General features: G+C 41.0%; 2 protein-coding genes across 4 annotated transcripts in view; both read left to right on the forward strand.

The window, feature by feature from the left end:
- LOC119261782 overlaps window positions 1-18,538 on the forward strand; it is a 371,675-nt gene that overhangs the window by 316,559 nt on the left and 36,578 nt on the right. The gene's annotated exons all lie outside the window — the stretch shown is intronic.
- Window positions 8,623-18,538, forward strand: part of LOC108412285 — a 31,732-nt gene continuing 21,816 nt past the window's right edge. For both annotated transcript variants that reach the window (XM_037531500.1, XM_037531499.1), the window contains exons 1-3: window positions 8,623-8,709; window positions 10,749-10,816; window positions 11,228-11,369. In XM_037531500.1, the coding sequence (XP_037387397.1) occupies window positions 8,660-8,709; window positions 10,749-10,816; window positions 11,228-11,369 (260 nt within the window). In that variant the 5' untranslated portion in view covers window positions 8,623-8,659. The remainder of the gene's footprint in view (window positions 8,710-10,748; window positions 10,817-11,227; window positions 11,370-18,538) is intronic.

Genomic DNA, 18,538 nt, shown 5'->3' on the forward strand with positions numbered 1-18,538 from the left:
ACCTATGATGTTGCATCAACCGAATGTCACCAGAAAGGTTGCTAATGATTGAAGTATCTGTCCATCTTTATTTGGATTGTCCCCAATAGATGCTTTAGGGGACCATCCAAATAAAGTGTGACCCAAACACTCACTGCAGCTGTGACATCATCAGTAGATTACACATCAGGATTATACTCATCTCTTTACTTCATTTCATTTTAATTCAACATGCTGTGAGTACCAAACTGTGAACCCAGCACCGTGAAACAAACAGACGGACTAGCGTGTGTCATTACACACCTAATAAACACAGCTTTTAAAGATGATTTTCACTCCACAGCATAAGAGAAATACAGTATCTACAGTCGCTCAAGTCTGTCCCTGGCATCATCGTTACCCGGCTCATTTTAGCACTGAGGGCATAAAGGTAGAAACTGCCTTCTACTCCTACTGCAGCGTCTGACCAAACACCTGAGTTATGATTTATCTCCTTTCTGCTCAAGTCCTCAGCCTGACCCCATCAGCAGGACTGAAATTCAGATTCAGCCCAGCCAGGAATCTGTCATGCTCCTCTGGAACAGCAGACCAGGCACCGCTACTGGTTTGGAGTGACTGGCCCAGGCTTGGGTAATAGATTACATTACTTTAGGTAGCTGCACATTTTGTCCCCAAAATTAAAGGAGACAAGAGAAAAGTACAGTGAGATAACACTATCGTCGTTGAATGGGATCTAAGGGATGTCTGAAAAAATAGCTTTAGCAACCAACCAAACAATAAAATGAATGAAATTAAGGAATTATCAGCTTCATAGTCCACAAATATCTGTCCTCAGCCAAGCCTTCAGAGTGCACTCTGACTCCCTCCACAACACACTGCACTCCAGCCCCCCATTTTCAGCCACTTCTACTCTCTTACATGTTGGGCCTCACATACCGAATGCAGCCCTGCACTGGAGCTACACTTGTATAATCCGAGATTGAGCTGCTTGGAGAGCCTCAGGACACCCATTCAGTCTCTATCATGGACATAGACGACTTTACACACCTGCTAAAATGAGCTGCTCACTTAGCTGCACTGTAGAAGTGTCTGACTGCAAAGGGGCTTTACAGAGTTTTACAGTGAAGTGCATGAATAGAGAAACTTCAGTTGAAAGTGTTAGTGGAAGCTTCTAAAGCTCTGCAGATGACCAGCAGACAGATCTGAACTCTCCACAATGAGACACAAACAGCCACTCTCACACACATATATCATGAGTGGAAAAGCAAGAGAGAGAGCAGGAGAAAGAAAAGATAGAGGAGATGATGAAGAATGATCTTAGACTGTTTCATGGTCATTACTGGGCTATGCCAGTCTCTGCTGTTCTTCTGCCCCTTGGCTAACCAGTCCATTCTTCTGAACTTGGGTATTTCCGGCGATATCTGGTCCTTTTGGAGGCTGAGAATTTTTCCTCATCAGCTGCACAATCACCACCACTAATATCACACTCACAGTGAGAAGCACAGCCACTGATACACCCAGCAGTGGAACTGTCCACCCAGACTGAGCAGCTCCCGGATCTCTGCACACGCACGGCTGACCATCTACAAACCAAACACACAAAGATGTACTGTGAGCTTCATTCACACGGTCTAACTCCAGAAAGGTCTACCGCTCCAGATAAAAGAGTGGATACATCCACTTGTTAAAAATACTAAAGACAACATCAAAGCTATGAAATAAAATCTGGAATTATGCAGCAAACAAATATGTTAAATCAATACAGCCTTGACCACTGTTCCTTCATAAAGCTTTACACACTCTTATACCCCTCTTATCTTCATGAGGAGTGACCTGAGATGCTTTACAAACAGGACTGAGGTACCCAAACTTTTGACTGGTAGCGTAAGCCATGCAGCATCATATTTTACATTATATTGTGCAGAAATACAACTGACAGATGTGTTAAAAAGCTTAATGTAGTAATAAAGTACTGGAGACACTGGCTGTACACAGAGGATCTGATTTGCCACTGATAGCAACCAGCTTGACACCGCTAAACACCATAGCAACAGTGTCCTGTGGGCAGCATCTTGTGACCACTGATGAAGGACTAGAGGATGACCAACACAAAGAAGCCTCCCACAGAGCCCAAGAAACTTTATTAATTTGGTAAAGAATGAGATTTCAGCGGGGGCAAAGATGAATGACAGGTGCTTATGTCACAACCAGCTCAGCTGTACTGTACTAGTTAGACCTTCTCTGGTTAGTGTGCTGCGAACTCACACCGACAGGCTGACGGACAAAATCTGGGTACAAGTTGAAGGTATGGAAAAAAGATTACTGCTTTAAAAGTAGCATCAATCCTTCCTGGATCAGGGCCTTGTCGTGGTGGTGTCAACTGATGACCATGCAGTTGGAGTTTGTCCCGGTGGACGAGAGGGTTGCCTCAATGCGAATTAAAATCACAGAGAGGAAAACTCTAACTGTTGTGTGTGCTTATGCACCAAACAACAGGTCAGAGTATTCTGCCTTCTTGGAGCAAGTGGGCGGGGTTCTGGAAAGGTTCCCGTCTACAGACTACATAGTCTTACTGGGGGACTTCAATGCTCATGTTGGCAATGACTGGGAGACCTGGAGAGGCGGACAGGCGGCAGCAGTAATGTGGTCACTGTACCGGACCAAAGTGGTGAAGAGGGAGCTGAGCCATAAGGCAAAGCCACCTGTGGTCATCAGCTGTGGGTAATGACCGAAAGAATGAGATCGCGAATACAAGCGGCAGAAATAAACCTCTTCACACGGTGGCGGGCTACACTTTATTTGATAGGGTGAGGAGCTCGGCCATCCAGGAGGAGCTCGGAGTAGAGCCACTACTCCTCCGCATGGAGAGGAGCCAGCTGAGGTGGTTTGGGCATCTGATTCGGATGCCCCCTGGACACCTCCCGATGGGGGTGTACCAGGCATGGCCTACCGGGCTGGTCCTAGGACCCGCTAGAGGGATTATGTCTCCAAGTTGGCCTGGGAGTGACTTGGGGTCTCTGAGCTGGAGGAAGTTGCGGGGGACAGGGTCATCTGCTCTCCCTACTGCTACCGCTACCCTGTCTGGACTAAGTGGTTAACGACGATGATGATGATGCAGCATCAAGTTCATACCTTGGACGGTCACACTGTAGATATAAATGACCTCTTCATTCCTTTTGTCCATTACAGTATAAACTCCACTATCAGACGAAGTAACTCCTCTCAGCTCAAGAGCTGATGTTACAGATGCTCTCTGTTTATACTCGTCTCTACATTGTAGTGATCGTCCATCCACTGTACAGATCTGACCACTGGATTGGTTAGCTGCACTTGTACTGTTATAAATCACCTCCACTGGATCCGATACATCCAACTTCAGTACCACAGAGTCACCAGGCTTTATCTGAAGTGGTGTTATCAAGGCTGAGAAGAAAAACAGGAACATAAATTTATCAACTGAGTGCAAAGTGTTACACCCTTATCTCTGGATTCGGTCTGCAGAGTTCACACTAGAAAACAGCTGGACACTTACACTCAACCTGAAGACGCACATCACAGAGGTCTTTATCATCACAGTCACACGTGTACCAGCCTCTCTTACTGAAACCAGCGTCAGTGATGATGAGAGAGAGATCTCCCTTCAGGTACTGATCATGGATCATCTGATATCCCTCCTTCACTGATCTACATGAAGTCTGATCACACTCAGCCAGAGTGTCACTACGTTTGTGAAACACAGTCCATCTCGCTAAACCAGAGCAACTCTCAGGGCAGGACAGAGTAGCAGAGTCATGAAGCTTCACCATCACTGGAGCAACAGCTGATACAGACCCTGAAAGAGAGAATAAGAATTATAAACAATGTGTTAAAGGTTTAAATGTGCCGATGCACAGGTTTTTAGTTTTGATTTGATCCTGATACACAACTGCTGAGACCGACACAGATTCCGATACGCTCCCTTAAGAGCTCTGTTTACTTTAATAAGATCATATGAGCATAAGCCAGAGTCACTGCCTGGTGTGTTCCAGTCTGTTAGCATGAACTCCTGGTCAGGGGTGCAACTACATACTTTACCCCTCTAGTGTGGCGCCCCTCTAGTGCAGCACCCATATGCGCCGCATACGCTGCATTCCCCCTTTTTGCGCCACTGCTCCTGGTACTCTTTCACATGAAAACCCTGCAGGTGATTAAACTGGTTGTATTGTCTGATGCAGCCGCACTTCCCCCTCTCCACACACATTAGAAGCAGCGGCCTTGCTTTTTGGCATTTCCAGACTAAAATCTCTAAACAAAACAACATTTTAGTCAAACCAACAGAACAATGTTATTTGCTCACTAACTTAAGATGTGGAATGGAATTGGATCGGTGACGTGTCTCATATCACATTACATCGCAGTTACAGCAGGTTCACAGTCCAGCACAAGCTGCAGACTGGAATATGGATCAGTAAGTGGATTGGCCCTGTCTGTCCGATAACCAATGAGTGAAACACGTCAATATCAGACCTGATACTAATACAGGACTGGATTGGACCCATGTCTTCTCATTTACTCTAACAACTACTTCATTCTATTTTGGTTACTCAGTACAGTATTGGACTCCATTGAAACCAAAGGTGAACATAAAAGGTTTAAGAAAACAATTAAGAAGTGCAGCTCTTACCAGTAGTGAATGTCGTGGTCAATAATATCAGGACACAGAGACCAGAACTGCAGGACTGCATGACTGACCAGTCCTGACCAGAAGAACAAACATTATCAGTCCTGACCAGATGAGATGCTCATGGAAATGCAATAGGCAAATGCATATTTGCATGCAGCTGTAAGGGGGAGCGAGGAGGCGGACGCACACGCTGAGATAAGCGAGATTTATTATGGGCAAATCCAGGGTCGTGGTCAAAAACAGTCCAGGGTCAATGAGCCGACACGTACAGATTTAGGGTATGACATGACAAAGACCAGGTACAAAGATACAATGATACAAAGACTGGCAAACGCAAGGGGCAAACACAGGGCTTAAATACACGGAACAATGAGGGACAGGTGAAATCAGGGGTGGAGTTACAAACCAAAACAAGAACACATGGACAGGACTGGGAGGGGCCAACGTGACAGTACCCAAAGCTCACTCGAGCGATAGGCAGCTCGCAGTGACACTTGCGAACGAGCCGAGTCCCACAAAACGGGTCATCTGCATGCTCCTTCCGTCTGACCCCGTCTTGCACTGCAGGTCGCTCCTCCCTGCAGTGGCGCTCAAGACGGGCAGACCCAAGGCGCTTACCTGAGCTCTCGTCGCCCGGACACAAGGCGGGAAGGTGCCTATGATAAAAACTGCCTCTAGCTGGATTCACTAGTTAGCTCTGACCAGCAGCAGAGGGGTTCAGGATAGCTGAAGAAATTTACCACAATTTTTTACCACAAGTAGGTGATACTTCTCAAACGCCACGTTACCAGAATTGTTCAGAGGAGTAATTAGTTTAATGACATTTGGACGTCTAACGTAAGTTTGATGGCAAGCTGTTGCACCTGGTATCATTTGGGAAAGGACTGTGGTGTCAGAGTGCCTAGGGCTGTTTAATTATTCAGTAGCAGTTATGGGGCTTCTGATGGGCATGCTTAGGTAAAGAGTGTGAGCTTAGCAGTAAACAGGTAGCCTACCCATTACTGCATGTGCACGCTATTGTATGTGACGGTACTGCTGGGTGAGTTGGTGGCTGTACTTCTAGCTGTGAATGTGCCCTTTATCTGCCCTTTATAACATGTTCAAATTTCATGATGACTGAAGCAAAAATGATGTAACATTTCTGGTGAAAAAGCTTGTCGTATTAATTTCCGCTCAAAGCCAAGAAATGAGAGCTTTATCATAATTATTTATTCCTCATTAATCCGTTCAAATCTGATCCATCTCAAAAATGGCATTACTTCACTGTTTTTTTGCAATTTTTATTTTATGTCATGGTTTTCTTTTATTCTCTATATTGTTTGCCCTGTTATTCTGTGACACTGTGTGAGTTTTCAGTCCATGTTTTTACTGAGTTTATTGCTGGAAACAGTCTTAATTCAGGTGATGGAGACTCTAATGCTGCTCCAGACTCAACAACACTGTGAACTAACTGTGTCCATTAGAGGTTCAGGATGCCTTGTGAAATAAAGTGTCTGTGAATATTGTCACGTGCAAATGCACGTAGGGCATGTCTGTGTTTGTGTGTGTGTTCACAGGTACAGCCTGGGGTGTGGTTGCAGGAGTACCTTGGTGGGTGGAGCCCACTTTATTTAAGTCTGCCACTAGAGGGGAACAGCAAGGCAGGAGGCAGACAGACACCATAGAACCACAGAAGGAGAGCAGCCGCCATGCTCTTTGGCGGGGCGAGAACCATGTGGCCTACAAACTTTAATGCTCCATGTAATTGACCTATGTTTGAGATAACCAGTTCTTCTGTGGCTCTTTAAAACAGCCATTAGTATTTGTTTTAGGTGCTGGACAGGTAAGAAGGAGCGTGCTCATACATTACACCACGTAGGACTGTCTACTGTTAAAAACCTTAGGTAAGGGGCGGGCACTACCCTCTGTATGTTTTGTTTAAGTGAGTAGGTTCAGAGTAGATCGTTTTTGTTTTCATTATTGATTTCTTAGATTAAAAGTTGTTTAGTTCAGTTAGCTTAGGGTTTCGTTTTTTCTTTTGTTTTGTTCTTTTCTTTGGTGCCGTCCTGAGTTCAGCCCTACATTTATTTTCAGTTTTGTATGGATTTGATCATTTTTGTTTTGTTTCTTTTTGTATATATGTATATTTATGGCTGGTTTCTGTATATATTGAATTATGAGTTCAGTAAACTGCTAAAACGTGAGCTTATCTGGTCTGTGGTTCTCTCCCTCTCCATTTCACATACACCAACCCACTCATCCAACCTCCACCACATGTTCTATGCTCCTCTTACCCCTAGACAGCTTAAAGGGGCTGTAACAATATAAATGTGTTTTCTTCTGTTAAAATGAAATGAATGTTTATAACAGTAAATGTCTGTGTGAGTGTTTGTAACTGTGCCATGCTGTGATGTAAATCCTGACCTGCTTTACATTAAAACACATTAAATAAGCAGGAAATATTAACAGTAGTAAAGGCTGTACAGTTCACGCTTTATTGATCAATCTGATTGATATGTAAGGTATTTTAAAGGTGGGCGATTCTTGGAAGGAGGCGTGTCTATTAGTTCACTGTTCTGGAGTGACAGGAGCTCTGACCTTGATCCAAACAGGTCAGGGTCACCACTGGGTCTGTTTCACTATCCTCTATAAATCTGAACCACTAATGATCATAGATTTTACAAGATTTACAGGGTTGTGTGTGTGTGTGTGTTTGATTCACTTTAAGGTACACACAGTGACTCGTTTTCAGTCCAGCTGGCCACTTACAGCTTAAAGGGATTGAAAACTAAACTAAAATAAGGTTAAACTAAAAAATGCACTACAGTAAAACCAAACAAGATAATGTGAAAAGATTTGAGAACAAATTAGACTTAATTAAGAGGAGAAAGTACAATCAAACCTAGACAATAAGCCAGTTAATAAAACTTTAACATTAGAGATTAGACAAACCGACAGTAGACAAGCAATAGACCAGCACCAGATCATTTCAGTAAATCATTTGTGATGAGTTTAAGTCATGATGCAGTGCAGATGGGGTTCTGACGCTTCATGCAGAAGGATTTCGCCCTGAAAAAGCTGCTGGGGATTTTTACAGTGTCTGAAACCAGCTGCTCAGCTAAATCGGGTCTTGTGGTCGTTGAATATTTGCATACACTTTCACTCGTAGAGGATTTTCCTCTATTTTCAGTAATAAGTAGAGAAGTCTGTACATCTTACTGAGGCTAATGTCTTCTTTACAGTCTGGGTTCCATTAAAACCAGACATGAAGAGGATGCAGTAGCAGTTTAGTTGTCGGGAATAGACTCTTTTTCAGACAGGAGTCATTATTAAACATTAAAATAGCCACACTAAATACGTTATTAGTAATAAGCTGAAGTTGTTGTATGAAAAATGTTCATGATTAAATTCAATGACACCATTAACAGTTACTGTCCACCTCATCCTTACTCTGCCATTTATACATAGCACTTAGCACTGAGTGAGTCCTCAGCTCTGCAACCCACCGTGGCCTTCTCTGACACTTTTTGCACTTCGTAATGCGTCACGTTTCCAGTGGCAGGACTGAACTGCAGCCATGCTGTTGTGACATGTGCAGAAAGTCTTTCACTGTTGCCACGTTGAAATAATCTTGTAGCAAATGTACCAAGTATCCCAAGGATGGAGTTTTGTTCCCACCCATGGGTGTGACAGCAGCAACAGTTGACTCCTCTTACAGCACTGCCCACATGGAAATGATTATAAGGGTCAACAGAGCTCTGTGTGTTTCTTCTTCTCTGTGAGGTCTGAGACCCTGGAGAGAGTTTACTACAGTCCAGCATTGAGAAGTCAGAGATCTCGCAATCCACCGTCTGTGCTAATAATTCCTCTGGAGATCAACCATAGTTGCACAGTGAATACACAGTTTCATATTTAACATAGCAGCTGAGTGGGGCGTGCTCGAGTGGGGGTTAAGCAGCTGTTCAGATCAATCTGGAGTCTGAATCCCCACTACAGTTCGTCTTCAGTTCCTGAGAATCAAACAGAGGCGACTATGCCATGCTGCTCTGTTACAGAGGGGCGGCCTGCTGGTTTGGGCGGGAGCGGAGGTGAGAGCTTGTAAAGTTGTCCTGTTTGACATTGCTCTGTGTGTTCGTAATGCACTACTATTTTTGAAATCATTTATGTTTAAATAATTATATTGTTTGTGGATTTGTGGGCTTCTGGGTTTCTTTTGTGTTCTGTACATTTTTCTCATATATTATTCTGTTCCGTTGTAAATATCTGCTTTCATAAATACTGAAAAAATGAAAATGAAAGCTCTGTGAGTAGCTGCTAATTCGAAGTCTGTCTGAGTGAACTCTTTTTCTTGATTCAGCATTTTTTTGGCATTTTTGGTAGGGGGGTTCATTGATCCACATTGAGACACTGATAGCAATCATTTAACTTCATGTCTGTATTAATATAAATGATTTTTATATGTATGATCACCGCACACCATATTCATATTCAAAATGTGAAGCATTGTTTTTAATGAAGGTGCTGACCTTCAGCTCTGAATGTTCACTGCTCACCACGGTGTCACTCAGCATTTCACAATTACTGTGTAAAGTTAAACCCAGAAACATCCATCCATCCATCCATTTTCTAAGCCGCTTCTCCGTCAGGGTCGCGGGGGGATGCTGGAGCCTATCCCAGCAGTCTTCAGGCGGAAGGCAGGATACACCCTGGACAGGTCGCCAGTCCATCGCAGGGCTAAACCCAGAAACAGACGGGTACTAATGATCTGCTAAAAACAGCTTAGACCGATATGAATTGCATGCTGGTTTATCCTGGCCTGTGGTTGCTTTAACTGGCCACCGAGCATGGTCATACTGGTTGACCAGTGTACCAGCATTCAAAGCACAACATATGGCCATTATGAACAGTGATCTTTTATTGACACCAAGCAGAAAGGCACACTTACTTCACAGCAATTACCAGGGAAGGTCATCAATACCCATAGGCTCACTCTCCATGGTGACCACTCTCCAAACCCCTCCACACATTTTCAGAAGCAATGGGAATGTACACGTATCATCAGCATAGCTATGAAAATTTATATTAGCTTTCTTAATGACATCTCCTAGAGGTAACATGTACAGTGTTACCTTTACCATTACACTGGGTAACTGTTAAATTTCATGTGGAGATCCTTCCTTGACGTTTACATCATTAAATGGCCCCACAGTGAATTAATTCAGTCATATGAAGCCACACGTACCCTCCTCTAACGAAATAACAGCCTGCTGACAGAATAACGGCCTGCTGACGGTTCCTAGAACTAGAAAAAACACAGCAGGTGGACGAGCATTTTCTTACATAGTCCCAAAATTCCTCTGTTCGTGACTCAGACACACTCTCTATATTTAAAACTAGACTCAAAATTGATCTGTTTGCACAAGCAGTCTGCTAATATCAGTTGTTTTGCACTATTACCTCTCTAACATAAACAGACCTGTCCTGTTAATCAATCAATCTCTCTGGGGGATTTTGTGCATCAGCGCTGAGCCTGAGGTCATTCACAACATGAACCAATGCTGTCTCAGTACAATCCATTCATCAGAAATTTTAACATAATGCAAAGGGTAAGTCGACTCAAAAAGTCAGAAAAATGAAAAAGTGGGGCTACAATATCTTTAGCGTAACAAAATATTTTTAGGTTCTAGTGAGTACAAGAATTCATGAAGTGTCATTAAAAAAACCCATAGGGTCCCTGATCTGGTTATGATCTGAGTGCATGTATCGCCTGATTGTTCCCAGCACTGTTCTGCAGACAGTGTATGGCTGATGCTATGGAACATTCTGGAACATTGATTACAAAAAGGTTGAGGAATTTCTTACTAATGAAAAAATGATTGCTGATGAATGTTTAGTATGAACACAGGTACTGAATCAATTCAACATGCAGAAATGTTCAGTGTAGTGAATAATGCAATGCTCTAAACTCAGCAAATGCAACCACTGCATTTAGCATAGCATAGCATGCTAACATATTAGTATTCAACACATCAGTGTTTTGTCCACAGTAATCAATGTTCCAATACAAATTTGAATAGTGGAGATCATTAGAAGATAATTAGAAGATAGTGTTTTTGTGTGTCTGTAGGTCAGTCTTGCAGGCCTGCAGTTCTGCTCTCTGTGTCCTGATCTTCCTGACCACTACACTAAGTACTGGTGAGTACTGTATGCTCTTTGTTTTTTCAGGCCAATACCGATATCAATTATTAGTAATCAAGAACAACAATAATCAACATTTGAGGCCAATATCCATTTACCATAAATTTGATTTACTGAATATTAGAACATTATAAAAAGAAAAGTGGTTTATACAGTACAAGCTACAAAAATAATAACATGAACATTTTAAAGTTATCAAAAACTTTACACTGAAAAATGTTTACAAATATACTTACACAATTTTATATACAACAGATGTATGTATTACAGTAAAAATATAACAGTCAGCATCTGAACAATCATGCAGTAAAAACTTTCCTGAGTTCTGAAAATTAAGAACCTTTAATTTTGGCTTCATTGTTATTACTCAGATTCAATTTGACCCACTTGTCTTTCTCTTGCTATCAGTATCAGGTGGTTCTCCAGTGAAGGTGAAGCTTCATGACTCTGCTACTCTGTCCTGCTCTGTGAGATGCTCTGGTTTAGCGAGATGGACTGTGTTCCACAAACGCAGTGACACTCTGGCTGAGTGTGATCAGACTTCATGTAGATCAGTGAAGGAGGGATATCAGATGATCCACGATGAGTACCTGAAGGGGAATCTCTCTCTCATCACCACCGATGCTGATTTCAGTAAGAGAGGCTGGTACACGAGTGACTGTGATGATAAAGACATCTGTGATGTGCATCTTCAAAGTGAGCGTAAGTGAATGTTCTACACAATGACCACTTTACAGAAGACTGGTGTTCAGTTCCTCAAAGAAATCTGTAGTAGACACACCCCCAAAGTCCAGTCTTAGAAGCTGGTTGATGATTTTCTGAAGTAATCAAACACATTCAGTGGTGTTGAGGTCTGGACTCTGGGGTGGTCAGTCCATCGTTCAGCTTCTTTGTTTGATGTGTCCGTCTCCTTTTCTCAGTGAGGTTCTTCTTGATCAGCTACACGTCCTTTCAGACCCACAGCGCTGAGTGGTCTTCTCACAGTGGAAGGATGGACAGAAACACCTGTGGATGTTTTCAGATCTGAAGCAGCTTGATTTTCTCCTCTCTCTCAGAGATCAAAGCTTTAAGTGTGGTTTATCTGTTTATATGGGGCAGTTTTGGTGTCTATTAGCTCTTCTGGGTGATTGTTAGGAGCCACATTTTCTCTGTAGCCTTTTAATCAGTTTATGAACTCCAGATTTGGCAGCTCCTGTTTTTTCTCTTTTCTTCTGCAAGTGGATTATCTTTTGTCTAAATCTCACAAATTTTCCTGAAAATGAACAACTTTACTGTAAATGAAATTGCTTAGCTTTTATCTTTTGCTCAGTGCTTTGATTTGCACAAAATTCATGAAGTTTCTGTTTGTTTGTTTTTTCTCTTCAGCCTTGAAATCTACAGTTCAGGTAAGGCCTGGTGAATCTCTGGTGCTGAGGTTAGATGTATCAGATCCAGTGAAGGTGCTTTATAATAGCACAGATGCAGCTGGACCATCCAGTGGTCAGATCTGAATACAGTGAATGGAGGCTCACTACAGTGTACTGATGAATATAAACAGAGAATGGCATTCTTCTCTGCTCTTGAGCTGAGAGGGATGAAGCCATCTTACAGTGGAGATTATACTATAATGGACAACAGGAATGAAGAGGTCATTCACATCTACACAGTGACTGTCCATGGTATGTATTTTTGTTTTTTTATTGAGCTTGTAGAGCATAGAGTAGATTTAAAAATGCACTGCGTGCTTAAATGGTGCTATTTAGTTAAAACTAACTATATGGCAAATCTGTGTGTCCTTCTGTTCTGTAGATGACCAGCCATGTCTGTGCGGAGATCAGGGAGCTGTTGTACCAGTGTGGATTTTTGCTCTGACCATCATTTCTCTTTTAGTTGTGTGTGTGGTATCAGTGGTGATGATTTTGCTAAGAAGATGAAATCACAGTAGAAGAACCAAAAAGTGTACACACTTTTAATAAACATCTGAAAATGTAACTTTCATTTGATCTGTTCCATTTTCTTCTGCTTCTAAATAAATACCTATAATTCCTTGTAGTATAACTGCTTTATCACCTGTCTGTAAAGTACTTTGAGCTGCCAGCAGCATGAAAAGACTGGCTTCATGAAGTCATTTTATGTGAAGATCCTCCAGCGTCTCTCTTGGTAAACCAGTCTTTTAATAGAACGTCATTAATTGTCTGGTACAGCAGCTGCAACACCTGCGACCACAAGGCCCTTAGAGGAGTGGTGAGGATGGCAGAAGCCATCATATGCAACAAACTACCAGCCTTAAAGGACGTCAGCAATATCAAAAAGATCTGGTCAGACAGTGGTCACCCAGCACACGGCCTGTTCACCTTCCTGCCATCAGGCCAGAGATTCCGCAGCATCCAGGCCAGAACAACCCGGCTAATGAACAGTTTCTACCCACATGCTGTCAGGCTTCTGAACCAGCTGTGAAGCTGTGGGTCCGTCCCCAACTACCACTCAGTCACTCTGTCAGTGTTAATAATAATAATAATAATAATAATAATAATAATAATAATAATAATAATATCATTATTATAATTTCTGCTATGGACAAAAACAGTTTAACACTAAGCCACTGTAGGGTCCAGCAGCTTCAAGTGAGGCTACTGCAAGCTGGTAGTTATCAGGTGAGCAGCTCTGTGAAGCAGTCAAGCAGATTCAACCTAGATAGCTAGAGAAACAGCAACAGGGGTTCCACTGTAGGGCTGCAGGATCTCACTGTGGTGTTATTTCAGGAAGCACTGCAGTGATGGTAGGTAGGCTGTTCAGGTAGGAAGATGAGCTCATATTCAGATAGTTTTGTAGTACACAGTACTTAACACGAGTACTAAATACAAGAAGGTGCAGCCTCAAGTACATGTTATTTTCATTATTTCAGATACTGACAATGTCCTTGCACCATGTGAACAAACCAGGCTTGATAAATAGTCAAAGAGATATTCAACGAATAGACTCATGTTATGGGTCAGGCCATCCAAGTTTACTGAAAAGGATGTAACTATAAGCATTTTCAAGTGCATTATGATTGTAAATCCTGAGGTTAAGGTTTGACTCGATTTTCGGTATTTTGTGCAGCCTTAATGCCATTCTACACAGAGTAGTTTGACTTAAAAAGATTAAAAACAATAGAAACACAAACACAAACTGTGAAGCACATATGACATGTCTCTATTTTCAGTTCCCCAAAACTGGTTTGTCACACAAGGTCATACAAACGCAGAATTAAAAATATTTGCAAACTAGCCTGACACTAAGCATTAACTATAACCAACAGTTTTAAAAAATGTTCTTATTTTGTGCTTTTATGAAAAACATTGACAGACTGTTCACAAGACTGAAGAGTGTCTCTGAGTGGATAGTTTTAAAACATCCTGCACTATTTTCAAATTTTCAACACTGTATTTAAATGTACACCCTATAACATGTAATAGAGTGTCATAAGTCAGACTAATATGCTTAAACCTTCTGATTTTCATAACAATTCTAACTGCTGCATAATTCTGGATTAACTGGAACTTGTTCAGGCATCTACTGTAACATATTTTCTCTTCATGTAGGTGAACGCAGATTGAGAATAAGGTTCTAAGGTTCAAGGTTTGTTTCTGTTGATGTTAAGGTGAAGGGAATTGTACAAGCCTGCGTGCTCTGTATTACCCTCCAGTGAAGAGAGAGACCGTGAAGGAAGACCAGATCCGCTGTGGGGAGCACTCTGACTATGGCAGCATCACTCTTCTCTTCCAAAGTCATGAGGGCGGCCTGCAGGTGAGAAAGCAGATTGGCAGGACTGATAATGCAGGACAAATTAGCTACGTCTCCTATAGCCGCATTTTTAATGGAGTTTAGGATAGTAAAATGGTAGAAATATTGAAAAAAATTCATATTGAATCACCATATTGAGGCATTGCACATTGTATTTCTGTATTGTCACTAGCATATTAGCTTGTGGACAGTGTGCTAGCTTGGGGCTAACATATTAGCTTTGGCTTGAACTTGAGCAGGACACATAAAACACAGCTTTTGTTTTACAAAGTGAACTTTTGTAACTGTGAATTCTCTAATAAACTGAAATTCCAGCCACTCTTTTTCTGAATAAAAAAATGCATCAAATCAAGACAACAGTGCAGCTAGTGGTCTTTCTATTCTTGGATTAGGAATTTTCACCAACCTTTTCTTACAGATTGCTTCTAATATATTCTTAGTTGCTACACAACATCAAAGCAAACTAGACTCACCCAACCCACATGTTCTTTTCATCAAATGTTGTTCAAACGTCCAAACTTGATTGTAGTCAAAATGTATTGAAAGTATGAATTTTTACATGATAAATTTGCAGCACTCATTTCCAAAATGGCATCAATTACCTTTGTTAAAAGTGCTCAAAACTTTGCCAAACATGCCAAAATTAATATTTTTTATATATATTTTTTGTTGTAGATTAATCAAACATAAAGTGACTTTTTTTTTTTGGCAGAGGTTGTGTTTCCGTTTTTTACATTAACAACAAAATGTGTCATGTATAAATATGAGATTAACTTCTGTTAACAGTAGATGTTTGACTCCCATTAGACAGTAAGTAAACAGTAATAATGTTTGAGTTTCTGGTTGTTTCCCTTAAGGTCATGAACCGTAAAGGGGAGTTTATCTCCGCTCCAAGCATTCCTGGAACTGTTCTGGTCAACATCGCAGACTTGATGCAGAGATGGACCAGCGACGTGTTCGTATCTGCTGTAAATATCCTTATTAATTGAAAACCTAATACAAAAACAAATGAAGCAAAGCTGACAAAATTATTTATACACATATGAAAGAAATTATTCATACTTTTCAGTTGACCACCTTTCTTGTGGCATCCTTCTCAGGTCCATAGGGTTTTGCTGCCCCCTGAAGGTGACTTAAGGACACGGCAAAGTTTGACCTTCTTTGTGCAGCCGGATAACGATGCCAAAATAAGTTGTTGTGATGGATCAAACAAATATCCTCCAGTGAGGTCTTGGGATTATCTTCAGTCAAGATTCAATGACACTTATGGTAGAACCTAGATTGGCTGCTCAGTGTCTCCTGAACCACAGTCGGAATGGTGGTCTTGACAGCTGAAATGGCTGAATGGCTTTAACATTAACACTTGTGTTACTAAAAATCAATACTTAGAGCGAAAGTAATTTAATTCTTTCACTGAATACGAATATAAAAATCATAACGGTATGAAAAGTACATGCAACATTCATCAATTTCACTGATGCTTGATTCCACGGTGGAACTAAAACAATCTTCTTCTAGACTTTTTTATGTCAATGATCATTGTGCGTGTCAAACCTGAATTTAGGCTGTGAAGTACACTCGTTAGTGAGTAGAGAGGGAGAGTAGAGCTGCTGCAGCTATTATGGTATATATGGTATATACTTCTGGTTTAATTTTTGAATGTATTCTTCTGAAATATGTCTTTTCTCCTTCATTCTTTTTAATGAAACCTTTGCTGTGCCTTTAATGCTGATTTTTTTTTTAATTGAATTTTAAATGTTATTTTATATTGGAAATTTACTTCCTACTTTTTCTTTATTCTACCTTTTGGAGTTTTTTTCAGCCAAGAATCAAGTACAGGGACACCTACACATCATACCCACAGAAGCTTTTATGAATCCCATTCTAAATCCATATGCATTAATATGGAGTTGGTCCCCCTTTGCAGCTGTAACAGCTTCCACTCTTCTGGGAAGATGTCCACAAGATTTTGGAGTGTGTCTGTGGGAATTTTTGCCCATCCAGAAGAGCATTCTGTAACAAAAAATGTTCTTCCCTAAACTACTTCCCACAAAGTTGGAAGTGTACAACTGTCCAAAATGCCTTGGTGCTGAAGTATTAAGATTCCTTTTACTGGAACTAAGGGTTCTAGACCAAAGCCTGAAGAACAGCCTCATATCATCCCTCCTCCACCAAACTTTACAGCTGATACGGTGCAGTCAGGCCAGTAATGTTCTCCTGGCATTTGCCAAAGCAAGACTCGTCCATCAGACTGACAGATAGTGAAGCGTGATGCGTCACTCACAGAATGCGTTTCCACTGCTCCAGAGTGCGTGCTTTACACCATCACCCCTCTCCCTCCACCCCCAGCATCTCCGGCATTGCACCTTTTGCTCTTAGGCCTGCGTGCAGCTGCTCAGCCATGGAAATCCATTTCAGATTCAGATTCAGATTCCTTTATTGATCCCAGGGGGAAATTGCAGAAGCTCCTTTTGTGAAGCTCCTAACATTCTTTTGCTGATGTTCCTTCCAGAGGCAGTTTGGAAATCTTTAGTGATTCAACAGAGGATAGACACTGTGGACGTCAGCACTAGGTGGCCCACTCTATGAGTTTGCGTGGTCTACCACTTTGTGGCTGAGCTGTTATTGCTTCCTAGATACTAGATTCCTAGATTTCTAGCTCTTCAGTATGACACATTCTAGCCAGTGTTTGTTCATCGAGACTGTTAGGGTGTAAGGGTGTCCCAATATTTTATATATATATATATATATATATATATATATATATATATATATATATATATACATTATATATACATACATTATATATATATATATATATATATATATATATATATATATATATATATATATATATATATATCACTGTTGTCTGAAGAAAATCTTGTATCTCCAAAATAGTAACTTTACAGGAGAAGGAAAAAACACGAATTACTTTTAATGGACGTCAATGGAACCAGAAATCTGTCCGAGTCATTTTAGGCCATTTCTTTTAGTCCATTCATCATGACATTTACATACGTTGTAAAGGGCCATGATTGTTTTAAAATTGTGTCAAAAACTGAAAAAAGTCAAAAATGGAGATAGAAAGTTTTCTTCTTATGTATATAACTTTTTTGTAATCATTAAAATAATATCATAATGTCACCTTAGGGACTTGGAGATATGTTAAAAAATAAATATTACATTTGATGTTTATATTTCATTTTGTTCTATTTTGTTCTCTCACACTTGCATGTGTGCCCTCAATATGTCAAAGGGTGTACAAATCTTTGCATACGACTGTAGGTACTGAAAAGGTTGTTTTTTAACTTTTAGTAAAATCTGATGTTTTAGAAAAGACTGCATAACTCCTCTTATGTGTTTTAATGAGTTTGAGAAGCTTTTCAGAGACAGTCAGTAAATCATCAGAGCACATAGGATCTAGAGCTACAGCACTGTTGCATATTCCACCTGAGGGGGGGCAGTAATGTGCTTGTTACTGTATATGTAATACACACACACACACACACACACACACACATTTTCTAAGCCGCTTCTCCCTCAGGGTTGCGGGGGGGATGCTGGAGCCTATCCCAGCGGTCACTGGCCGGAAGGCTGTATATGTAATAGGCAGTTTCAAACCTTGCAGTCAGTTCTATGTGTTATTCTTTAATGATTATGATTTTGGCATAATCCTGTAGAAAAACAGCCGATTTCTACTGACAACCCAAGGAAACAAAAGGAAAAAGCAACTTTTTGTTAATTTATTATTTTATGACAATGTCATTGCAAAATATGGAATATAATATAGTATGTAAATTACTGAAAACCGTCGTTCCCATCTTCGACTAAAATGTTCCATGTTGTACTGCTGGGTTAACTGGTTAACCTCCATCATCCACACAGTCAATGAGTACCTGCACTTTCACACGCTTATAATAGCATCTTTCACTGATAATAACAGCAATAAAG

The sequence above is a fragment of the Pygocentrus nattereri genome, chromosome 20 (genome assembly GCF_015220715.1).
Source record: "Pygocentrus nattereri isolate fPygNat1 chromosome 20, fPygNat1.pri, whole genome shotgun sequence".
Lineage (NCBI taxonomy): Eukaryota > Metazoa > Chordata > Actinopteri > Characiformes > Serrasalmidae > Pygocentrus > Pygocentrus nattereri.